This window comes from Panthera leo, chromosome A1 (assembly GCF_018350215.1).
Source record: "Panthera leo isolate Ple1 chromosome A1, P.leo_Ple1_pat1.1, whole genome shotgun sequence".
Lineage (NCBI taxonomy): Eukaryota > Metazoa > Chordata > Mammalia > Carnivora > Felidae > Panthera > Panthera leo.
The window spans coordinates 122,602,113-122,628,241 of NC_056679.1; the positions used below are offsets into that span (position 1 = coordinate 122,602,113).

A 26,129-nucleotide genomic window follows, 5' to 3' on the forward strand; every position below is an offset into this window, starting at 1 on the left:
TCTTTTCTCTTTTTTATGTATGGCTAAACATTTGCCAATCTTGTTAATCTTTTCAAAGAAATGACTTTTGATGCCATTATGTCTATTCTCTATTTCATTTGTCTTTGCTCTCATCTTTATTATTTCATTCTGCCAGATTTGGGTTTATTTTGCTTTTCTTTTTCTAATTCATAAGAATATGAAGTTAGGTTACTGATGTGGGATATTTCTTCTTCTCTAATGTAGACATTTATAGCTATAAAACACCCTCTGAGCATTATCTTCAATGCATTCCCTAAGTTCTAATATCTTGGGTTTGTTTGTTTGTTTTTATTTATTTATCTTGGAGTATTTTCTACTTCTTGTGATCGTTTTTGACACAATTGTTGTTTAAGAATGTGGTATTTAATTTCCACATATTTATGAATTTTCCAGTTTTACTTCTGTTGTTGATTTCTACCTTCATTTTGTTGTAGTCAGAGAAGATAACTTGTAAGCTTTTAATCTTTTAAAGTTTATTGAGAATGTTTTGTGGCCTAACATATGGTTTCCTCCCATGATTTCTTTTAACTCTTTGAGCATATTTAAGATAGTTGTTTTCAGAGCGCCTGGGTGGCTCAGTCAATTGAGCATCTGACTCTTGATTTCAGCTCAGGTAATGACCCCAGGGTCATGGGATGGAGCCCCACCTTGGGCTCTGCACTGACAGCATGGAGCCTGCTTGGGATTCTCTCTCCCATTCTCCCTGCCCCTCCTGTGTGCTTGCTTGCTCTCTCTCTCTCTCTCTCAAAATATATAAACAAAGTTAAAAAAAAAAAAAAAAAGATAGTTGTTTTAAAGTCTCTGTCTGGTATATCCACTGTTTGGGCTTCCTCAGGGATGATTTCCGTCAATTGATTGTGTTCTTCTGAATTGACCCTACTTTCCTGTTTCTTTGCATGCCTTGTGGTTTCATTGTCAAACACTTGACATTTGAATATCGTAAGGCAGTATTCTCTCCTTCCATAGGGCTTGCTGTTTTACGATTGTTGAAGGCTATACTTGTCCCTTTTTAAGTAACTTTTACAAACTACTTTTACAAACACTGTATTCCTTGTCATGTGTCATCCCCGCAGTTCCTGTTATGTTAGCTTGTGTTTAGCTAATATTTTGACAGAGATTCCCTTGAACACCAGGAGCATTTTTTAAGTTGCGTTTTTTCTTGATTTAGTGTTTCCTTGGTTAAAAAACCTTTGATTGCATTCCAAAATTCTGACAAAGTTAGCTCTGACAGTTTCTGCTTGTTTTTTATGTTTCTGTTGATGGGAGCTTGGCACTGCCTACTCTAATTTTTTGTTTTAGTTCCTCCTAATCTTGTACCCTACGTTTAAAAATAAAAATTATTTTGCTTCAAAATAAAGGTTAGTATTCTCCCAAAGAGGAATCAGAAGGATCGTGAATTTCAAAAGAGTACTCTATCTCTACTCTTTGACATCAAGTTTTTAAAAATGTGAGGATCAATCTTAGCCACTCATTACAGTATTACCATGTTCCTTTATTCATTCATTCATTCATTCATTCAATACATGATTATAAAGTGCCTGCTATGTCAGGAAATGTCTCTGTCTTGCTAGTCATTGCTACCCTTAGATGTACAAAGTGCTCTGGAATTATTTAGGGATCCTAAATGAGGGTTCAGGAAAGGCTTTCCAGAAAAGGAAGCATTTGATCTGGTTCCTCTAGGTTGAATAGGGGTAGCCAAGCAGAAAACAAAGGATAAGGGCATTTCAGAACTGGTATATCCTGAAAGTATAGATATGCCTTCATTATTTTAAAAGAAATGAAATGACAGATGGTTGCCATTGGTAGGAAATACCCATGCTGTGTTCAAGAGGCCTGTGCTATTTGCTCACCCTCTGCCCCTTCAATCTCATCCAGAGACATATCCCAAGACATCCACAAGAATGCCTACCAAATCTCACAAGAATGCCTACCACAGCAACATCAATGTTTACCTGTATCCCCCCCAGTCTCCATTTCTGTCCCACTGTAGCTCAAACTCACTGTACTGCTCTAGAAGCTGATTCATCACTGCTTAGGCACCATATTAGAAAAGACTCACGTGTATTGGCAAGAAAACCCTACTCAAGCCACAAGCCTGGAAAAGAGGTCAGGAATTCAGCTGTGATCTTTTTAGTGATAATTCATGGTCTCCTACTACTCACTCAGTCTTTAAATCCTGCTTCCCAGTTGGGGAAAAAAGGTTCACAGCAAAACCATTGGCTTATCTTCTCCTCATTCCATCCATTTTCTTATTTGCATTTCATCAAAATGGAAATCTTTAACATAATTTTTAGCCCAACTAATTTTATTAATGGAGCCATCATTTCCATTTAAAGATGTACTTTAAATATCCTGCAAACCTGTTAACCTCTTGTTTTATCTGGTCTGTTTGTTTTGGTTAAATTATTTTAAGAGATGCTAGGGAAAGAGAGAGAGATAATTTTCATTATATATATATCCTCTGGATATATATATATCCTAAAAACCTTTATTAAGGGGAAGAGCCCTACATTGCCTATTTTGTGTATAGGAAAATAAAACATTGTAATTTTTTAATATATTTGATTTTATATATATTTTATATTTATACAATAATATAGAATACTTGATATATAAATACACATATCTAAATGAATAACTGCATAAATATAAATATATATTTATGTATATACCCACAAAAATAGGTAGAACTCTAGTAGAGTTGTTTTGCTTTTGTTTTTTAACTTTTTCATGTGGGAAAAGAGGTGAGGGGAGTCGTGCCTCAGATGCCTTCTGAACTTGTAAAGGTAATCTATGCAGATATTTATGTCTTAGGGGAAAGTGATATAAATGTAAATACTATCACCAGGCCAACGTGTTATTCAGTAAGAGATCCACTCAGCATCGCAGATACGCTAGAGGGTAGGATTTATTTTCACAGGGCTTACTACCAACCTCTTATGTCCAAAAATCTTACAAGAGACTTTTTTAGAAATATCTGCTAGAATATGTTTTTTGTGTTGTTTTTGTTTGTTTTTGTTTTGCCTTAATGATGAAGACCTCTTATCTGTGGCTCTAAGGAAGAGGGAACATTTTCTTCTTTTGTAGACTTCTTTCACGGACTGCTGGGAAGGTCTTTGTGTTTCTAGACTAAGAAGTAGAATTGTCTTAGTACTGAGCAGAAAAGCAGCAGCCTTGAAATGTTCTAAACTTGTAATGAGGATAATAAAGGGGTAGAGTTATCTTGTTAAAATATGGAATGTGTAACTATCTGTAATGATGGTTTCAACATGTTGAATACTCAATGCTAATACAACTGGCAGAGGGGCAGGGGTATTGTTGATCTTCAATAGAGTGTTTGAAATCTGTTAGAGGGTACACATCCCTTCTTTCAGTGAGAGCTGTCATCTTTTGTGAATACTTCCTGTCATGTCCAGATGAGGCAGTGGCTGTAGTGGTTACTTAGTAAACAGCTATGTGGTTTTTTTGGAGTAATGATTTAACATTAACTTGTGTAATCTTTGTAAGTATTGATGCCTTTATTATATGGATAAAAAATAGGAACAGTAATAGGACACCTTGTAATTGATCTGAGAAGGAAGTAAGATAATGTTAGTAAGGCATAGTACCCACTAACTGGGTTAAGTTGTAGATTTATATAATGCCAAAAGCTTATCATATGACCCCTTGGACTTCTAGGCCCCCGCTATATCAGTGTTTCTCAACCTTAGCATCACATATAACCCATTTGGGAAAACTTCTTTTAGGATACTGGTGTCTGGATCCCACCCAAGATTGGTTACATTTGAATCTGGGAGTGTGGCTTGGGCATCAGTATTTTAAGAAGTTCTTCAGGTTGAGTTAAAAAGTTCTAAGGTTGAGATCCACTGGTATAGAATCCAGGATATGATTAAATAAAGTAAAAGCATTAAATTTTTCCCTTTCCTCCTGTTTTCTCATTTATAAAATGGAGTTGATGTTGTTACACCCATTTCATAGACTTCTTCTGAGTCAATTAGTGCATGTAATGATTTGTTATTATGTTTTACTTTTCCATTCTACGTCCTGACTCCTAGCTTCTTTCTTTCCCACGTTCATACTTTTCTTCATGTCAGATGCCTCTGCTTCTTTGCTTCCAGAATGTTCCCTATTTTATCCCTCTCTGCTCATCAACAGCTTTAAAGTATAGAAGTATAGTTCTATAAAGTATAGAACCAAAAAGGTAGACATACTGTGTAGGTGCTCTGCTATTGAGGCAAATGACTTAAGTCCTCTTTTACCATCTGATTTCCACGTGCTCCAAACCCCTCAGATTTTTTTCAGTGCCCCCTCCTTGCATCCTGGTCTGCTCGCAGTTTGTTCTGCTCATCCCTGAGAAGTAAGTTCTAAGAGCTTTAACCAACCTTTCCTTCTCAGCCACTTAAGACAAACATTCATCCCCCCAGTCTGTTCACCTCCCGCTCCTTCCCCTCATTTTCCCCTTTTGGCTACTGTTGTTGAATTGTCCATGTCACTGCACATCTTAAACTTTTTCACCTAAAGCAGAGGAAAGAGAACACGTTAAATGTGACCTTCAAGGGCCAGGGGTGGGACTGTTGGGGTCTGCACTGCTGTATCACAAACTCCCCTCTGAGTATCTGTCTTATTATATCTTTAAGTTAAATAGACTTTTGTGATAGAGAAAAAAAACTCACATGCATTTCTGCATTTTAGTTGATTACAGTCTTGATTTTTAATATTAAAATATTTTTAAATGTTAATATTTCAAAGTTTTTTAATGTTATATTTTTGTATCATTTTATATGTTCATATATGCATATATCTTTATATATGTGTTTATATATTATATAGAAATACATAGAGAAACATATTACATAATTTTTACATATATTTTATATTTTATGCACGTTTATATAAATATTTTGTTAATATATAATATATGTATATATAAACATATAAAATATTGTATATGTTTTATACATATATAACATATATGTATAAATATTATATAATAATTTATGTATGCCTATGTATTTATATTTTATGTAATACTTTGATACTAAAACAAAAAATTTGGTCAACTATACTCAAAGAAAAAAAAATCCAACCTAAAAAAAACAAGCTAAACTAGCCAAGGAAAAAAGAGAAAGGACCCAAATCAATAAAATATAAATGAAAGAGGAGACATTACAACTGATAGCACAGAAATGCTAAGGAGCATAGAAAGCCACTATGAACAACTATACACAAACAAACTGGACAACCTAAAGAAATGGTTGTTTTGGGTTTTTTTTACTAAGGAAAACTCTTAGTAACATACAACCTGCAAATTCTGAATCAGAAAGAAATTAAAGATCTGAACAGACCAATTATTGGTAAGGAAAATGAATCAGTAATCAAAGCTCTTCCACCAAAGCAAAGCCCAGGACAGATACTTTCAGGTGTTAATTTTACTAAACATTTAAAGAAGAATAAACACCAATTCTTCTCAAATTCTTCCAAAAAACCAAAGAGGAGGGGACACCCCTAATCCAATTTTATAACACTAGCATTACCCTGATACCAAAGCCAGAAAAAGACACTAAAAGAAAAGGAAACTCCAGGACAATATCCCTGATGAATACAAACACAAAATTCCTCAATAAAATACAAGCAAACTAAATTCAGAAGTACATTAAAAGGATCATTCACCATGGTCAAGTGGAATATATCCTTAGGACGCATAGATGGTTTAACATATGCAAATCAATAAATGTGAGATATCACACTGAAATGAAAGAGGAAAAATCACATCATCTCAAGAGACACAGAAAAAGGATTTGACAAAATTCTACATCTGTTCGTGATAAAAACTCATAGCAAATTAGGTATCAAGGAAACATATCTCAACTTAATACAGCCATATATGACTAGGCCACAGCTAACATCAGACTCAGTGGTGAGATATTGAAAGCTTTTCTTCTAAGATCAGGAACAAGTCATGGGTGCCCACTCTCATCACTCCTATTCAACATAGCACAGAAGTGCTAGCCAGAGCAATCAAGCAACAAAAAGGTATAAAAGCCATCAAAATTGAAAAGGAAGAAGTAAAATTGCTTATTTGCAGATGACGTGATTTTATATACAGAAAATTGTAAAGACTTCACCAAGAAACTGTTAGATCTAATCAATAAATTCAGTAAAATCGCAGGATACAAAATTAACATACAGTAGCATTTCTATACCCTAACGGTGAATTATCTGAAAAAAAATCAATCCCATTTACTTCAGCATCAACAAGCAATAAAATACTTAAGAATGAATTTAACCAAGGAGGTAAAAGATGTCTACCCTGAAAACCATAAGACACTGATGAAAGAAATTAAAGACAACACAAATAAATGGAAAGGAATCCTGTGTTCATGGAATGGAAGAATTAGCATTATTAAATGTCCATACTACCCAAAGCCATCTAAAGATTCAATGCAATTGCTATCAAAATTCCAATGGGATTTGTACAGAAGTAGAAAAAAAAATCCTATCTATATGGCACCACCAAAGATCCCAAATAGGCAAAGCAACCTTGAGAAAGAAGAACAAAGCAGGAAGCATCATATTTCCTTGTTTCAAGCTATACTACAAAGCTGTAGTAATCAAAACAGTATGGTACATACACATAGACCAATGGAATAGAATCAAGGGCCCAGAAATATACCCATACAAATACATACAACTAATGCTTGACAAGGGAGCCAAAAATATTCAGTGGACAAAAGACAGTCTCTTCAATAAATGGTGCTGGGAAAACTGGACATACACATGTAAAAAATATGAAACTAGACCCCTAGATCTTATAAAAATTAACTCCCCGAGATTAACTCAAAATGGATTAAAGACTTTAAGACCAGAAACTATAAAACTCCTGGAAGAAAAAGTAGGACGAAAGCTGCTTGACATGGGCCTTGACAATGAGTTTTTGGATATAACACCTTAAGCACTCACAACAAAATAGAAAATCAACAAGTAGGATTGCATCAGACTAAAAAGCCTCTGCACAACAAAAGAAGTACTACCAGTAAAATAAAAAGACAAGTTATGAAATGGGAAAAAATATCTGCAAATCATTTATCTGATAAGGTGTTAATATCCAAAATATATAAAATTCCTACAACTCAAAAGCAAAAACAGCAATAAACCCCCCAAATAATCCAATTCAAAAATGGGCAAAGGACCTAACTAGACATTTTTCCAAAGGAGATATATGAAGGCCAAGACGTACATAAAAAAAGGTGCTTGACATTACAAATAATCAGTGAAATGCAAATCAAAACCACAAAAAATTGTCACCACACACACCAAAAAGACAAGAAATACCAAGTTGTGGCAAGGATATGGAGAAAAAGGAACTCTTATACATTGTTAGTGGGTATGTAAATTGTTGCAGCCACTATGGAAAACAGTATGAAGCTTCCTCAAAAAATTAAAAATAGAACTACCATATGATCCAGCAATTCCACTTCTGAGATACATTGAAAGGAAACAAAAATACTGTGTTGAAGAGACATCTACACCCCTGTGTTCACTGCAGCATTGTTTACAATAGCAAAGATAAAGACACAGCAATGGATGATGTTGTAGTATGCATACACACACACACACACATACACACACACACACACACCCCAGAATATTCAGCTTTTAAGAAGAAAGAAATCTTGCCATTTGCAACAGCATGGATGGACCTTGAGGGTGTTATGCTAAGTGAAATAAGTCAAACAGAATGACAAATACTATGATTGTATGTGGAATGAATCCAACCAACAACCTCATAGAAAACACACCTTTGGAGTGACCAGAAGCAGGGGGCTGGGGTTTGGGTAATTGGATGAAGGGGGTCAAAAGGTGTAAACTTACAGTTATAAGAAAAATAAGCACCAGGGTTGTAATATACAACATGATGACTGTAGCTAAAGTTGCTGTATGATCTATAGAAAAATGTTAAGACAGTAAATCCTAAGAGTTCTTATCACAAGGAAAAACCATTTTCTTCTTTTTTCTTTTTTTAATCTATGTGATGATAGATTTTTCTGAACTTATTGTGGTAATCATTTCACAATATATGAAAATCAAGACATTATGCTGTCCACCTTAAAATGATACAGGGCTATATACCAATTATATCTCAATAAAACTAGGGAAAAGCGAACAACTGTAATAAAAATGCTTCTAAGAATACTATGAATAAGCTGTATAATAGATATGTGTTTATATAAACATATACAAATTTTTAAATAAAAATCTTTGGGTAAAGCTGCTTCCAAGAAGCTGTATCAGATTATGTTTGTCCCACAGTTTCGTGTCCCCCATGACTGACAGTAGAAACCCTCAGGGTCACAAATCCCCCATTTTGAGAACAAGTTTAGCAGAATCTTCTTTCCCTTTGTCTTCCTCCCCTCCCCACTTCTCCAAAATTTCCTCTCCTTTTTGTTTTCCTCTTCTATCACCTAAACATTCACTCAGGGAACAAAATTCTCCAGTACATGAAGACTTGAATTTCCTAATTCCTAGATTTAAAAAAATGAATGAATAAATAAGTATTTTCCCTTGGGGAATATTTCTCCATCAGAAGTAATTTGGAAGTATTTCACTGAAGACTTTTGAAACATTTGATCTGGGTCTGACAGTGCCCTGGATCTGATGATTATTGCTGTTTTGAGGTTAAATTTTCTCATTATGATGGAAAACTCATCAAGAGATGTTGAAAGCTGGACAGTACTGAGTCAAAGCAAATGTTTTGCTTGTCTGGGACTCACAAAGAAGATTCTGCTCACTGCACCTGAAATATAATCAACTCTAGTACAGTTGTTGAGGGAATGATTCCACCAGAACTCAATGTGGAGAGATGTTTCCAGGCTATTCATTAAATCCAAGTAGAACCTCCAGACCTTTCATAAGAGAGCCAGGAGATGACTGGCGAGTAGGCAACCGGCTCAGTAAACCCTTTTCCCCACCCACTTCGAAGCCATGATTTCTTCATGGGCTAAGTGGCTGAAAGACATCAAGCTCATAAACCATAACCCATGGCTTCCTTGCTGGCTCATTGTGGGGAATGGAGTTGACATGTTTTATCCTTTTGCTGTTTCTTCCTTATTTGCTCCCCTATTACTCTGGGTGGGGTCTCACTCCTGCCACACACTTTCAGATCGTGTTTATTTTGAAGATAGACTGGTGCATCTTAGATTTGAGTCATTCGGTGAAGAGACAGTAGGTTATTGGTTGTTTGAGGGTCCTCGTTGGTCTGCTAACTGCATCTCTCTTCCCCTACCACACCCCCATCTGTTCACCTGGAAGATGTGCCTTCTTCAAGAGCATCTTGAGTCTGTCCAGAAGGAGTTCATAATTTTCAACAGAGAAAAGTAAGTAACCCCTGGTTAAACACCAGCCCAGCAAATGATGGCATGTTTCAGCCAGACTTTACTTGCAAAGCCTTAACATATTTTTTTTAACATTTCTAATTTTTTCTAATTATACACATATCCATAATAGAAAATTTGGAAACTTCAGACACTTTTATTCCCCTGTATAAGATTTAAAAAATTGCAAAGCATAATTTAGCTTAGCATCAGGTTTCCGTTTAGGGGAAGGTCCTTGGTTCACACCTCTTTCTAACTTGTTGGTCTTAATTCTATCATTTCAAAGCTTACATCTTTTCTTTTTCATTTCAACAGTAAGCACTGTTTGCTTTTTTCTTTTAAGAGTAAAAAGGGACTTTAACAAAAGACCAGCTAATCTAACCTTGGAACAAACCAAATACCCACAAGAAGAGAATGGTCAGAATAACAGCGTGTGAAATCCTCAACATCTTCTGCTCTGGACGTGTCCTGCCACCTCAGGCAGGAACTTCTGATCCCCACGCCAGGAATTGCTGACAGTAGTTCTCACCTCTCCACACCTCACACACCTCAGAAAATGTGAATGAATGCCTTGGGGAGGAGGCAACAGGATACAGGGAGTCCTGGGTCTCCTGGGATGTAGTTTCACCTCTAATCAACCGTGTGGCATTGAGCAAGTCACTTAACCGCAGCTTGGGTTTATTCATCTCAATGAGAGGGTTATTCTAGATGAGCTCTGTCCTGCCTTTTTACTGCTACCATTCTGTTATTCTACACAGCCTTTATTTTTATTTTAAAAAGAATATTTGGACGTAGATTTATTTTTCCACATTCTAACTACACTGTGACAAATGGGCAGATGGACATTGGTGGGAGACTGAGTGAGCGAGGCTCTTCGGAGCTAGACAATTTCATAAAGAGGTCAAAATCCCCACATCTGATTGAATAGGAATAAGGAATTCAATGGGGGAAGAAATGGATGGGAACTGATTAGAACTAACAGATTTATGAGGGGTTTCTGGTTGTGCTCTGGAGTCCACACACCATTATCAGCTCACATCAGCTAGCAAGAGCTTACTGGGCATGTCTTTCCCATTGCCCTGTACAGTGATTTGAGGGTGGGAAGTTGAAATTGGTGATGATTAGTAAATACTGAGACTATTTACATCATGGAAATGGGAAAATGCTTCAAATCAGGGCTTTTTCCCCCTTCCCGGTAAGCCTGTTGTGAGGTAGTTATTAGCATACTGCTCACCTTCTTCTAGTAGGTTCCTTGGGAGCTAATTGTCCTCTTAAGATTATGAGAGACCTATGTCTGGAGGGGACCAGAAAATAATATTGTCATGCTGACAGCAATGTCCACCCTGAGGTACATTGAAGCTGTCCCTTACACAGGGTTGATAGTCTAAGTTAGAATGGAAGGTGAGTTTGGAAGATAGTAAAATTTACACTTGAAAAATCCCTTAAATTACCCACAGCATGGTATCTTTTCTTAGCAGAGCCCAGGGCAGGGAGTCTCCAGTAATGAAGCAAATTGCCATCTTGGGGTTTGTTATGATTGTGTCTTTTATTTTTGGTCTCATTTTTGGCTAATATCAGATGAACCAAAATGTTGAACCAATCATATATGCCTTTATAGACGGAATAATAGAACTGCGGGATGCTCCCACATCCGAGAGGTCTAACATCACGGAAACGGACTGAAGCACAGCTCACTCCAAGAATGGCGGGTGGAACTGCCTGCTTACAAAATTATTGATGTCTCACTTTTTCTTTATGTATTTTCTATTTATTTGCCTAACACGGAGTTTAATTCGCCTACGTGAGATATGCATAGGACCCAACTGCTCTCTCTCGATACACAGAAGGTCTCTGCAGAGGACCTCGTTCTGGCACCTGACAGATGCCACTGGGTAAAGTCAACAAGTGAACAGGCTTAGTGGGGGGCTGTTTGACGCCTTGGCCACTCAGATCATCTAGACCTTGTCCTTACTTGGAGTAAGGGCCTCGCCAAAATGCCAGGAGGAGGCAACAGGGAAGACCAGACAGAGAGAGTAGGCAGAAGTAACAGATCTGGCACCTGCCACACCAGATAGCCAGGAGGGAAGCAGCACTCGGGCAATTAAACATGGGTAGGAAGCCAGTGCTGGACTCTCATTTGGCATTCAGGATTTTCTCCTCATGGAGCTAATGCGCCCGGAATTTCTGGCAGAGCCTCTCGACTTTAAGAGCAACCATATTTTTGTTAAGAATTAAAACCAGCTCTTTTGTTCTGTTTCTTTTCTTTTTTTCCTACATTTCCCACATATTATTTGCGCGGTTTTGCTTTTTCTCCAAGCACTATGAAGTACGCACTGGCCCTGACTCCATTTCTAATTTTATATGAAAAAAACCAACTAGGTGACCAGGTTCTGCTCCAGGCTGGTAACTCCAGGAATATCAGGGGCCCCTTGCATGTTTATCAGCTTCTGTCTTTCACGCGTTTTGACCCAAGCCCTGATGTGCTGTGGACATACCTCTCCAGTCACCTGGTTCGTCCTGCTGTTGGGGCCTGTGCATGTATCATCCCAGAGGAAAGGCTGCGGGAGACACCACAGAGCACTGGGATCAGGAGGCTCTCCCCTGGGAAGGGACCCAACCATTTATGCCGCTTCACATCTGTACCAGCTATAACCGGATAGGAGCCCAATGCCCCCTCTGTACTTGGAACCCCTAGTTTTTATTTCCAGTGTGCTGCTGCCGTGCCCAAAGCACCTCTGTGAGCATTCAGCAGCCGTGGACACCTCAACCACAGAGCACAGCCTCAGAGCAGTAAGATGCGTTTTCAGGCCCGATCGGGTTACAGACCCTCAATGTGTTTCCAGTTAGAAATGAAAAAGCATTGCATCTGTAAGGCATTAAAATGTCTTCTGTATACACTGACAAAAGCACCTCCCACCACCACACATTTTAAACAGGAAGACAAAAAGTTTCCCCCAAACAAAAGGATGCCTAAATCTGAACCGTGATTGCTTCTTGTTGGTATCAGGTTCTTTGGCTTGATCCCGTAACTTGGGCCAAAAGGGACTGTCCTAACCAGGTGGACCATGTCTCATCTAGAGTCGTGACAACCAAGGCTTAGAAGTTTGGAAAACAAGCCGAATCTTACATCCCCTTGACTGGTATTCCCAGTCTTTTTCTCCTAACTGCTTTCACCCTGACCTGTGTGGAGCTTCACTCTGAGCAGGTATTGAAGACCAGAAGCTTCCTAGTTAGCACTCTTACACTGCAGCAGGGGAGCCCGGCCCACAACCCTGTCTCCATGGGAATTAAATGCTCTGCTAATGGCCAACACCTGTCAGTGGCAGCACTGGTTTGGGCTGGGGTCATTGCTAGGGCAGGGATGAATATCCTGGAGTACAAAGCACTATGAACTTAATTACAGCAATTTAGTTAATTAGTAGTTAAGCTTCCTCCGATTGGAAGAAAGTACTAACCAGGAACGACTAGGCTTTATATCATCATAGCTTTTCCAGATTGGATGGACAAATAAATAATGCTAGTACAAGTAGCAGGAACCAGTGTTTCTGCTTTTGATGATGCCGTAATGGTGAGGCTTTAATTCAACAGGTGAATGAAAAGGCATGCAAAACAGTGTCTGTTTCAGTATCCCGTTGTGCCTGCTTTGTCCACACAGCATCCTGTTTCCTACTGTCCACCTGTGATAGCTGTTTCTTAGGAGCTCCATGTGTCTGATTGACGTTAAACATTGATGTCCAAAATCCAAACTCCAGTTACCTGTGCTGTTGTAAACAAGCAGCCCTTGGGTGGGAAAAACCTACTTCTGTTGAATGTGGTGTATATATAATGTGAATGTGCCTCTCTGTGTATTAAAATGTCTTCTGTATACAGTGAGCCATGGATCCTTCTTTGTCAGCTGTGTGTGTAATTGTTTTTCCTAGAGGTAGGGTTGTGGGGGCCCAAAGTCACCTGTTCTTACTTCTGTTTCCCACCATCCTTTACCAGGGACGAGCTGGTATTAGAGATGTTCTAGAACAGTGGAATGCGGCACAGTGTGACTTATTCATATATATAACAACTAAAACCCTGACCCCCTTAGCATTCACCCCTTAGGGAGCACAGCCCAGAATTCCAGATTTTGCCTTTCTCTCACCTTGTCCACCGCCCAAGGACCTTTTCTGTCAGCACTCTGCCTTACTACCCTTTCCATCTTCCCACCGCCCCATTCCACATACCAAAAGAGCAGGTGGATATTCTACACCTAGGACAGGGCCGGGGGGGGGGGGGGGGGGGGGGGGGGTGGGCAGGTCACAGACAGCTGTGCATTCTTGTGGCCGGAAGCTACTTCCTCCTAGGCCCCCAGAAGCTTAACAGCTAGCGGGCCAGCGAGTTCCTCGGGCTTGTCCTTTTCCTTGAGCAAATCCTATGCTCTTATCAGTGGGCTCTGAACTCCTGCATGCTGAGTGCCCTGTGGTCCAACCATGTCAAGTGTCCTGTTTTGTTCTCAGCAACCACGCACAGGGCAAGATCTAGAACTCTTGATCCTGAAGAGTGCCAGCCATAAGTATATGATTTCATTTCTGTAGACTGCTTTGGGCCTCCCATCCCCCATTTCCTGCTCCTGGTTGGTGTCCCTTTTGTGATGGTCTGATGGTAGCAAAGCGGATTCCAGGGAGTTCTTTGAAACCAGAGGGACCTTTTTCCTCCTGTGCAGTGTTCTCATTCTGCACCTGGTCAGCCCCGAACAGCTCTAGCCCACAGAGGTACAAAAGTCATGGTGTCTATTTCACTAACATTAAAAAAAAAAAAAACAAAAAAACTGCCAACCCTGCAACCTGAGTTCACTTCAATTAAGCATTGACCGTGCCCTATGAGTCCACTCTAACCCTACGCAGAGCTCAGCTGCTGCTTGGTCATGGGCTGGGAGAGGTATTTCACCAATCCTGAGTGTAAGCTTCAAACTGAGACTTTGACTATGGGTCAAACCATGAACCTCAAACTGAAACAACCATGTTCTGAGAGTAGCGTTTGATGTTTTCTAAGCTTTGGTGTTAAAAGGTACCGTCACTCTATGTTCCCAAACTAACAGCATTGTTCTACCGGATCAAGAGGGATTCGAGACACATAGAACCAATTAATAAGAAATTATCATTCTCTTACCCCTTCTCCATCTGCCCCACCCACACATAGGCACCTAGCTGAGCAAATCCCGTAGGCCCAGCAGGCTTGGGAAACGTACCATGGTCATCTGCTGTTCTTGCCCAGCCGGTATCTGAACCTTCTCCTCCCAGTATCACAAACTGTTTTGTGTATGTGTGTGTGATTCAGAGCTCACACAGTTCAGGTAGCTCTGGGGTGGGGCACATGACCAGGTGGGATCCATCGGTCCCAGTGTCCTAGCCATGGTGCCTAGTCCCATGGGGAACACATATCCCAAGCCAGGCCAACCATAATCAGTCTCTTTGGCTGGGATTAGTTAAGGAGCCTCTCTCCTTCTCCTGCAGTCACTAGGCAGGCAAAATGAAAATCTGGGGGTGCTGATGGCCAGTTCTGTTCCCACACGCAGAAGCTTTCCTATGAAGGACTAAAGGCAAGCTGGGCTAAGAGATGAAAAGAAACCATGTTCTAGGCCCAGGTATGCTTGGATCCACCCAAGTCTATCCCTTAAGTTCTCATTACACCAGACTTGAAAATACCCTTTTCAAGGGGCACCAAGGTGGCTCAGTTGAGTGTCCAACTTTGGCTCAGGTCATATCTCGCGGTGAGTTCCAGCCCCACATCACGCTCATTGCTGTAAGCGCGGAGCCCGCTTTAGATCCTGTCTCCGCCTCTCTCTCTGCCCCTCCCCTGCTCGTGCACTCTCTCAAAAATAAATAAAACCTTAAAAAAAGGACTCTCTAAAAAATACCCTTTTCAAGAAAAATTTGTGTACACGATAGTCTGCCATTTCCAATGAAAAGCATCCCATACGATGTGGAATTTGATACAGGAGTGTTTCCCCAAGAGAGTTTAGCCTAAGAAGTTGGTTGGGATGTTAAAAGAGGATATAGAAGGGTTCAGCAGTCAAAGTTTGAGAATCTTGAATTGGACAAATTTTCAAAGACTGACAAGATTTCTCATAGCCTTGAATTTGATGACAGGATCTTAAGTCTCTCAGAGGAGTACACTTAGTAAATAATCCTTTCCAACACTCCTTAGACAACCTGGAATCAGTATGGGACAGAATATACTTTGGGAAATGCTTGGTTTGAATCTTCTCCAAGTCTAGGCTTTTAGGGAGAAGCAGAAATTCTTTATGGGGGTGACCAAAAAACAAATGAAGGAAACCCTTTCAGGATCTGTACTGGACTCAGCCAGACTTTATCTCAGATGGTGATGCCTTTTACATTAATACCAACTTTGATGATCCACAGACAAAACTTTACTCTCCTAAGTTTCAATAACGGTCATCAAACGCTGCAGCCAAAACAAAAACTCAAATTCAACTGAAAACACAGAAACCCCCCCCCCCCACATTTTCTCAGGAAACCTCTTGTTTTCATCAGATCTGCCCGCCTCATTAACCATTTCCATTTACCGTGCAATGTTAATACTGCAAGTGAAATGGCCCATCGCACACAGAAGAAAACTGGACAACATCTGTAATTTCATAGTTATTTTAATAACCAGGTGTACATTAACAGTCACTTGATGAACTTTTTCTTTAATCTCAGCTAAACTCAAAACACAGTTTTCTTCACGGTTCAAACCAAACAGCTCTTCACGTCCCAGAGCTGCCTCACAGCTACCACAGATCACGGGGAGATTTACGGTCTGTTCATTTTCACCAGACACAGAACTGAACACCCACACACCATTTTCCAAGGAGGGAACTTTTACAATGAATGCTGGCTGCCGAGGACAGCCCATGGGTATATCTGGGACTCAAGCTGGAGTTTTCTAGGGGAGAGAAGGCCTGGGAAGCTTGTGGCAAGAACCAAAGTCAGGGCTCAACCACCCTAGTTGGAAAGGGCTTCTCGGGGTGAGCAGAAGTCCAGGATTAGGATTAAGGCCTTTGCAGCAAAGCATGACTCTCTGGGTGTAGGCATGAAGAAAAAGGCCAGAGGGTGACTGGTCTTTGAAGAAAACCCATTTTGGTGCTGACAACAACACTGCCATTTTTAGAAAACATAGAAATAGAATACTTCTGCCGGGTTGGCTGATTTAACGATTCCACCAATACCTTCTCAACTACCCAAGATGGTGGCCCTCCCAGAACTCAGATGATGGCCACCTGGGTTGAGGAACAATGGGAGAAGGTTGGGGGAAGGCAGGCCATCTTTAGAGAGGGGCCAGGTTAAGAGAAGAGAGGGAAAAAGGAAAGCTTGGGCAGGAGAGGAAGGTCCAGCATGGCCTCCACTCTTGGATGAGATGGTGTGAACTCTGAGAGGGATGCAACTCGCATCATGTTCTCTTCCTAAACCCTTTGTATACGGAGAGCTCTTTGATGTGTCTTATGGAACAGGACATAGGTGAACATAATTTTAACTAAAGTGACAAGGTTCAAGAAATCAAAGTGATGCAAATAAAGGGAGTTTTCTTGAAGTTCTTAGGAATCTCTGTGCTTAGGAAGTTACTTATAGTAAGTGGAGAAAGAGAGGCTTCCCCAGATCATGCTGCCCATCATGAAGGCATCAGAGGTGGTTGTTTCCACAGCACAGAAAGCTTGTGTAGAATGTGAAGTTCTGGTTGAATGCTTCATTCAGCAGTCCCAGGGCAGATGACCCATTTGGCCATGCAAGAGTTATTTTCATGGCATAGAGAGGTCAAGGAGGGAGGGGCTGGACTCTAAGTTAACAGTAGCTAACGGAACAGCTTAAGTAACAGTAACTGCTAACTTAACAGTAGCAGATGGTACACAAGAGGAGCCCACTAGTTTGTCTTTTCCTCCATCTGGTGGTTGTGGCTGGTACTGCAACACCTCAGACCGCCCAGCCCACCCCTGCGGTATAATAGTGTACATGCTTCAGATCTGACCATCTCCCTCTGCCCGCAAAACCGTCATTCTGAGTTCTGCAAAAGGCCCTTAAATCTTTGAGTTCTAAAGGAAAAGGTACATGCTCCCCCCTAAGTTTCCTTTAAAATAAAGGCACCATGAAAAAGCCTTAAAATAGCAAGATTCCTTATTAGGAGGAGAAATGATCCTTTTCATGACTAGAACAATAATTGGCTTGCTAAGGGGGGGATCCTCTTCCTTGGATATATTTAGTCCTATGTGGTCCCCTTTTCTCTGGTCTTCAGCTTATTGAAACCTGCCGTCAGACATCATGGCCAGGTGTGTGAGGCCTGCTCTTCGTTTCTTCAAAGCACCCGGTACACAGGGTTATGGGTTCTAGAGCTGAATCCCCCAAGCACAGAAGTCCGATCCCAGGGTGAATATACTTATTCTGCCTACGGGCCTCTTGGTTCCACAGATACTCATCTGGCTCACAGAACTTGCTCCAAAATTGAATTTGCAGAAGCAGCAGGATGGGGAAAAACGCACATGGGGTTCCACGCATCACCCAAGACTGCGTGTCACTTCCACTCACCCTGGGAGACTTTAGAGGGAAACAAAAAGCTCCCCCAGAAGATGTGCTAAAGGAAGGGGAGACAGGTGGTTCAGACCTGAAAAGCAGACCCACGGTCCCAGGATATGCTCCCCCAGCTCAAGAGACTCGCTTTCCCAAATGCTCCCGTGGCTCCCATCTCAGCTGAGATCACCTGTTGGTTGCAAAACTTCGAGAACACCTAAGCGCATATATTTGCAAACGAACAATCCTATTCAATCACGGATGTGCCTGGATCCCCAGACGGAAAGAAGCAGCCACTCACCGCCAGCAAGAGTAGCCCTTCCCGGGCCCCACCTCGGCTCGTCCTAACTTGGGACGCCGGATGCACGTGGCTCTTCTCGGTTTCGCCAGCCAAGGGGAGAGGCGACCTCCAGCACGTTTACAGGGAGGTGCGTGAGATTGGCTGCTCCCACCCGCCTCGGGGGCCTATGTGCGCTCCCAGCTGTTGCCTTTTAACAGCACCAAAGAGGCCGGCAGGACGGAGGAGGAGAAGGGTGGTCTCCTATCCCCTCTCTTCCTTCCCAGCCGGGGAAAGAGAATCGGGAAGCAACGCTGGGAAAGTGCTCCCCCACCCCGCACACTGGCACGATCGGGCAGGTGAAAGTAATGCTTGGGTTTTGGTGTTTTAATAAAAGGTTCAAAGGAATAAAATCTAGGAGGGGATGTGACAAAGTCTGGAACCTGAAGACTGCCTGCCTGCCTGCCTTCTCCGCAGACCCTGGGGACCCTGATGAAGTAACGGCTGCCCCAGGGTGGCCACCTTCTATGGAAATAACCGTGCTTCATCGACACAATACACAAGCCCCTTTATGCTCACCCTCCCGCCCCCCGCCTCCCCCGGACACACCCTCCCCCAGGCCCTCTGAGCCTTCCGCCTCACTCTGGCCTCCCCCCACCCCCTCACCCCCAAATAACCACGTCCCTTTAGTTGATTTTCCTGGCATCCCAGCTTTGTCTGTCCCCTTGTCATAAGATGCAGCACTACACACGCTCTCAACACTATATAGCAGACTCTTTTACCTTAGTAGCCTGATTGCATGCATGTAAATGGGGGGAGGCAGGGTCCAACAAATCAAGGCTATGCATAAACAGAAAACAAAAGCAATATTCGTAAAGCTAGGCAAGCGAGTGTAGCATTGGAGAAACATAAGGCTTGAGGCTTATTGATTCTTTAGATCACAACTGTTTGGATTCGCTTTCCTTCTTAAATATCGGTGTACCATTTTGGCTTCAAGAAAATCTCTTCTTGCTTCTGCCCCTCTCTTTGGGGAGGGGTCGCTTAACTCAGGGACGTGATGTTAGAACGGCCTCCAGGGGGCGCCACAATGCGCTTGCTGGCGGAGCGGACCCCCTCATCCACTTGGGTGCCTGCAGTGGGCAAGACATTCCCAGGAAGAGAAAAGGGAGAGAGAGCGGGGTATGGACAAGAGAGAAACTGGATTAATTTTCGGAGTGTCAGCTGGCAAGTGCCTTCCTGGCCTCGTCTCCCAAGAAACTTCCATTCTGGTCTGTCAAGTATTCCAGACATTTCATATCCACCGTCCCCTGGAATCCCGTCTCCACCAGGAAAAGCTAGGTTCTTATAGATACCGTCTCAGCCTCATAAAAATGATACTTAAGAAAAGCATTCCTTAAGGTAGGAGAAATCACTGCTTACATCCGCTGCGACAAGGAATGTGTCCTTGTATCCTCAGATACCGGACTTTGTCCTCACCACTATCCTTTGAGGAAGCTACTGTTATTATCCCCATTTCACAGAGGCAGTGACTGAGGCTGTGAGAAGTGAGGCAAGTTGCCCAAGGTGTCACAGCTTGGCCTGGTGAGGGTCGGGGCCCCTGCAGCCTCGGCACAAAAGGAAACCCTGATGTGCACGTACTCGTGTCCTTCACAGAGAAGCTGCCAAAATTTTAAGGATGACGTCAGCCAGGGAGCGATTCAAAATGGCAGCCACACTGGCAACAAATATTGTGACAAACATAACCTTACCTGTGGCGACGTCACCTCCAAACTTTCAGCCTTTTCCTTTTGCCTCCCTCCCCTGTCTCTGTCTCCCCCTTGATTTTTTTTACCCTCTGTTCTCCTGCTTCTGCCATTCCTTACTCCTCTTCCCCAATACCTGTTTCCTCTTTACCTGTCCCTGCCCCTTCTCGTCTTGTTTCCCTCACACTTCGATTGTTCATCATAGACACGCAAATCTCCATTTATTTTTCTCCCCTCTTTAAGATTACTGGTTATGGAGCAAGTAGATAATTATTTTCTGCTAATATCCATTCTTAAAGACTAGGTGAATGGTACGGCTACCTCAGGGTAAGTACTTAATCAACAGCATCTACTTCTAGCACTATCATTATTATGAGAAAGGGGAGAGGAGAGGAAAAACGCCAGGTTAGGGGCACCTGAGCAGCTCAGTTGGTTAAGTGTCTGATATCAGCTCAAGTCATGATCTCACAGCTCCTGAGTTCAAGTCCCACATCAGGGTTGCTGTTGTCAACGCAGAACCCACTTCAGACCCTCTGTCCCCCCCTCTGCCCCTCTCCCACTTGCACTCTCCCAAAAATAAATAAATATACTTTTTATAAATAAAATAAATAAATATGCCAGGTTAGAAGAATCTACTGCCATCTGAGCTTTAACCCCGGGCAAACAGACAGAACACCTCCATACACAGCTCCCACCATCTCCTGTGGAAAATCACCCTCAATTCATAATGGAAAACATCTTGCCCCCACCCCACCAGGTGTGATGTCTAAGCAGACCCGGTCATCATTTAAACCTGACCCTTGACCTCCCTGAGCCTTAAGTTGCCTTCTCAGCAGGACTCTCTTGATTCGGCAGAGCTTCCTGCTTGCTCCAGGCACCCTCTCCCTACAGGTGTCCTGCCAGCTTGTAGCGGCTGGTCCTCCCTTGTCCCCGTCCTTCCTCCCTGCTCACCCTCCGGCACCATCCACTCACCGGACAGGCTGAATCCCGACTGGTGGAGGTTCCTCACAGGCGGGTTGGGCCGTGTGGGAGAGCCCCGGGTGGAGCCCGCAGGGGTGCCACCTTTGGGAGTGGTGGTCAGGTCAAACACTGGCCCGTCGTACATGCCCCTCGGGACGGCGTGCAGGTCTGCCATCTGCAGCAGAGAAAGCGTGTCACCCTTTATTCTGTCAGCAGTTAAGGTCTGCGCCAGGTAGCCGAGATAAATGAGTGAATTAAGTGTGTAATGGGAGCCAGAAAAAGAGTTATTTGAAGGAAAGAAGGAACATAAGAGGGGTGTGAGGACAGAGTGACGGTGCAACAGGTCAGTGGAGACCTCTTGAAACACGTAGGCTTTGCTTTTTTAAGTATTTTTTCATGTTCATTTATTTTTGAGAGACAAGAGAGAGGGAAAACCCAAGCAGGAGAGGGGCAGAGAGAGGGGGAGACACAGACTCTGAAACAGGCTCCAGGCTCCGAGCTGTCAGCACAGAGCCTGATGCGGGGCTCGAACCCACGAACTGTGAGATCATGGCCTGAGCCGAGGTCGGATGGTTAACCGACTGAGCCACCCAGATGCCCCCGGTTAGCCTCACTCTTAAGGAACAAAGGAGCCTGTTGTGTTGTGCAGCTGGGGTTGAGGGAAGGAGAAGGCTGCGAGGTGCAGAGGACCGGTGTGGAAGGCAGCGTTCCCAGCAGAGGAAGCAGGTGGGAGGAAAGGTTAGGGACGGAAGGACCACCTGCACACCAGAGCAGAGGGAGCAGGGAGGGCAGCAGTTTGGGACAAGGTTGTAAGTGCTGGTAGATGTGAGATCCCGTGGGAGCTCCCCCTACACGCTCCTTAGCACAGAGCAGAGGTGCCAAGCCTCGAAGTGAGTATCCTGTGGTCTGATCCACGGGCCTCTGGCTGTGGCTGTGAACCCGACCTGGAACTGAGCAGCCAGCCAGCCATACCAGCCGTGGGTGTGTGCTGTGCTAGGCCTGCTGCCAGGAGCTGGGGGGAAGGGTCACACAAAACCTTTCCCCTCCCCCAGCCGGCTCACGGTCTATGGGACACACACCGCCTCCACCCATGTCCTCCCACTGGCTGCCAGAGGAGCCCAACAGTGCGGGGTGGGCTCTACCACAGAGCCTTCCTGCCCCGTGTTCACAACCCCAGTGCAGGCACAGGGGCAAAGCTCTTCACGTTTGCAGGTGCTGACGATTCGGGTGGGGCCGTCTCTATTTCCGTGTTCCCTGAAAAGCCTCCAGACCATCAACATTTCTTTGGGTGCAGAATCTAAGTCACATTAATGGAAATCAAGACATGATGTACATGGGAGGTTGGGTTTCATTCTGTCCTCTTATCAGGCCAAACCTGGAGTGTGGAATTTTACTCCATCCCACGTAACTTTAAATGATCGTTAATAAAGAGGTAAGAATGGTGGAGGGATTTAAAATGTGGTCATGAAGTAAATAGTGGAGGCTACAGGGATATTGAGACTACACGACAGAGGAGTCGGGAAACACACACATGCCCTAAAAGATGTGCACCTCGTTCTGTGTGCATGCCGGGAGCGGAACGGAAGGAGCTGGTCGACCTTAGGGAGGGAGACTTCCGGCCGGCAGGAAGAAGCTGGTCCTCACTGACAGGGCTGGTAGCTGCCTCTGGTGGGGAGGCTGGAAGCCTCCCCTGGGAGCTGGGTGACCAGTCGGCGGGATCACTGGGGGGTCTGGGAGAGGGATGGGGTGCTTGCATATGGAATTTCCGTGAGCCTCTCTCTAATGGCCACCGTGGTGTGTGCCCAAACTCCTGCCTCCAGCCCCCAACCTCACCATCATGACTCCTTCTGACCCATCCCATGTGCACGCATGACCGTGTGTCTTCTAACAAAGTTGGAACCAGGGCTAAAATTCCACCCCATCCCAAGGCTGCTTTAACCCTGCTCTGTGGAGTCCAAACCTTACTGGAAGGTGACCTTGTGATTGGTGTGGGGGTAGCAGGGGCTGAAAAAAAAAAAAAAAAACAGGGTTCTGGGCCTCACCCCTATATCAACTGGAGCTGATTGGTTTGTAAAGTGTAGGTGGGTAGGTAGGTAGGTAGGTAGATACATACAGAAGAAATAGGTGTCTGCATATCTGTTTTTCTACCTGTCTATGAAACCAGGGACATACACAAGGTTTTATGTGAACCATACAACTAGATAAAAGAGTTAGAAACATTTGGCCTCTAGAGCAACAATGGAAGAGATGGGACCGGGAGGGGTGGGTGTGGACTGCTAATTCTCACTGTAAGCCTTAGTTATTTTCTAAAACTATATAACATTGGGGCTTGTGGTTGGCTCAGTCGGTTAAGTGTCCAACTCTTGGTTTTGGCTCAGGTCATGACCTCATGGTTCATGGGATCAAGCCCCACATTGGGCTCTGGGCTGACAATACAGAACCTCCTTGGTACTCCCTTTCTCTCTCTGCCCCTCCTGTGTTTGTGCATGCATGCTCTCTCTCAAAATAAATAAACTTTTATAAAAAAAAAAAAAAACCCTAAAAATATACATATAAACATTATTTTCAATTATTATAATTTCAAATTATTTTAATTAAAAGTACTATAAACGTGGAGGAAAGTCATTTGAAAAAAAGGTTTCCTGGGCCAAAAAAAGCTTTGGAAACCCCCAGTTTATAGTACCTTACATCTGTGCAGTTGTCCCTTGGGAAGAGGACACTGCTGTGAATTTCCTTGGGAAGGTCTACAGCACACAGAGCCCTCCTGATCTCCTGGGTACCATCCCCGTGCCTGAATGGGGCAAAGCCCCTTCCCCCACCCCCAGGCTCCACCAGCTGTTCTCACCTTCCTCCGAGCTTTAATACGCTTGTAGACGTAGTCCGAGAAAGGGCTGCAGGGGATGAAGCGGCCGGCCCCTTGGGTCACGTGCAGGTTGCCGTCTTCCAGCATGATCTTGCCCTGGCAGATGACCACCAGAGGAGCCCCACGCAGCTCCAGCCCTTCAAAGATGTTATACTCTGCAGCCTAGAGACGGGGGTGAGGGGCAAAGCCACAGTTGTGGGCACAGGATGGAGCGGAGAGGTACGTGGTTTTCCTGTGCTTGGGACCCTGCCTTTGGCATCACTATGGCCAAAGCACCAGGGAAGCCAGGAAAAGCTTACAACGCCATCTGTGAGCTCTTCATGGGCACAAGCCACCAGGGGGAGACAGTACAGACTAGACTTGCATAGACAAGCATCAGTCTTTGGTAAGGCCCTCATGCAGCATAGACAAGCATAGACAAGCATCAGTCTTTGGTAAGGCCCTCATGCAGAAGTACATTTTGTCACTGGTGGTGCTCAAAGAGAAGCTCGGGAACTCTCGGGGATGCTGTGTTTGGCACTCTTGTACGGGGTGGGTGAGTAGGTGGGCTGGATGACCCTTAGGTCTCCACTAGCCCGGAACTGAATAATGTGATGTGACTCAATGTCTAAACAAAGGCCATCCCCTCCCAAGATGGGATTTCTCTCTACTACCTTCATTTATTCAACAAGTGCAAGGCATTACCGTAAAGGGTTAAGGACATCGGCTTGGAGTCCAGTTGTGGGGTGTGTGTCCGAACTTCACCATTTACTTGCTGCATAAATTATTTAATTTCTCTGCACCTCCCTTTCCTTATCTATAAAACAGGGATGGTAACAGTGTCTACCTGTAGAAGACTATTATGGAGATTCCGGGAATTAAAAAAGCAGGCTCCACTGCCTGAAACGTAAATGCTTTAAAAATACTCTTTTTACTAACAAGGATTAAGCCCTTTCCCTTAGGTACCGGGCTTTAATTATTACCTCCACGTGAAAGTCCTCATGAGGACGGTGTCAGTGCTGTTCAAGTTTTTCTCTGTTCTTTCTCCTTCTAGGTACAGGGGATCGCTGCACTGCCTGCCCTCCTGGGGTGAGGGGAAGCCCAGGACTGGCTGTGGCCGGTGTAGCGTGAGAGGGAGTGATGGGTACCACTTGTCTAAGGAAAGCTTCCAAGCCAGTTCTCCAGGGACCACGACCAGGTCGCGGGCCTCAGCCATCACGGACGCGTGTGTGGAGACGGTGCCTCCCTGTCTGAGTGACCGTGCTGGGAGGGGCCCTCTGCTGACTCAGCCGGGAGAAATAACCTGCTGAGGCGTTACATCCCTGAGAATTGGGAGGGTTTGTCACTGCGGCCCATCCTGGCCCAGTTGGCCGGGGGTACCCCACATCTACATGTCTCTCCCGACCGAGTTCCGTGCACACCTTCTCCGTTCTGCTCCTCTCCCGCCAGCGCGAGCCTTACCGACTGGTGGTTCTTGGCAGAGACGATCTTCACCGCATCTGGATCCCAGATCACCAGGTCGCTGTCAGAACCCACAGATATTCTTCCCTTGCGGGGATACAGGTTGAAGATCTTGGCGGCATTTGTGCTTGTCACAGCCACAAACTGGTTTTCGTCCATTTTCCCTGTGGCCTATTGGAATACCAAAAGAAGAAAAGTCAGTGCAGGGCTTCTGAGCTCGGGGCAGTGTGATCACAGATGGGCCCCTGAGAAGATGAGCACAGAAGCCGACCCACAAGCCGAACAGCTGGCTGTGCCTTTCTGGCTGCCAGGCGAAACGGTTAGTTAACACATGGCTACAGGAAGAGGCAGTTAACTGCTCCTGAAGTGTGCGTTTTTTCCTGGATATGTGCATACAGTTACTTCTTTGCCTTCACATTCCAAAAAGAATTACAGGGGCACCTGGGTGGCTCAGTGGGTTAAGTGTCCAACTTCAGCTCAGGTCATGATCTCACGGTTTGTGAGTTCGAGCCCCACATCGGGCTCTGTACTGACAGCTCAGAGCCTGGAACCTGCTTTGGATCCTGTGTCTCCCTCTCTCTGCCCCTCCCCAACTCACTCTCTGTCTCTCACTCTCTGTCTGTCTCTCTCTCTCAAAAATAAACATTATAAAAGCACAAATGCATTTAAAAGAAAAAGAATTATAAATTTCCCAGTAAAAAGTAATGTGGTTATGAGCCTATTTTTTAGATATGTGTTTGTATTTGCATGGTCATAGGATAAATACAGAAGAGCCTCACCCAAATGATAACGATGGTTAACCCTGGGTTGTGGAATTATTGACTGACTTTTGTTTTCTTTTGTATGTGTGCTTTTCTATGCTTTCCAAGTGCTCTTTAATGAGAGTGTATATGTGGGTAATTAAAATATTATATATGTATACAT

At 43.6% G+C, this 26,129-nt stretch overlaps 2 protein-coding genes across 4 annotated transcripts in view; one reads left to right on the forward strand and one right to left on the reverse strand.

Moving 5' to 3' along the window:
- Nucleotides 1-13,224, forward strand: part of STK32A (serine/threonine kinase 32A) — a 133,610-nt gene extending 120,386 nt beyond the window's left edge. The window contains exons 12-13 of one of the 2 annotated variants that reach the window (XM_042938623.1): nucleotides 9,331-9,395; nucleotides 9,736-13,224. In XM_042938623.1, the coding sequence (XP_042794557.1) occupies nucleotides 9,331-9,395; nucleotides 9,736-9,829 (159 nt within the window). In that variant the 3' untranslated portion in view covers nucleotides 9,830-13,224. The remainder of the gene's footprint in view (nucleotides 1-9,330; nucleotides 9,396-9,735) is intronic. The other variant, XM_042938631.1, reaches the window with a different exon arrangement.
- A 5,670-nt stretch (nucleotides 13,225-18,894) lies between these two features.
- The window catches only part of DPYSL3 (dihydropyrimidinase like 3), a 111,276-nt gene continuing 104,041 nt past the window's right edge, over nucleotides 18,895-26,129 (reverse strand). For both annotated transcript variants that reach the window (XM_042938643.1, XM_042938651.1), the window contains exons 11-14: nucleotides 25,206-25,376; nucleotides 23,748-23,927; nucleotides 20,915-21,077; nucleotides 18,895-19,330 (exon numbers count right to left, since the gene is read on the reverse strand). In XM_042938643.1, the coding sequence (XP_042794577.1) occupies nucleotides 19,242-19,330; nucleotides 20,915-21,077; nucleotides 23,748-23,927; nucleotides 25,206-25,376 (603 nt within the window). In that variant the 3' untranslated portion in view covers nucleotides 18,895-19,241. The remainder of the gene's footprint in view (nucleotides 19,331-20,914; nucleotides 21,078-23,747; nucleotides 23,928-25,205; nucleotides 25,377-26,129) is intronic.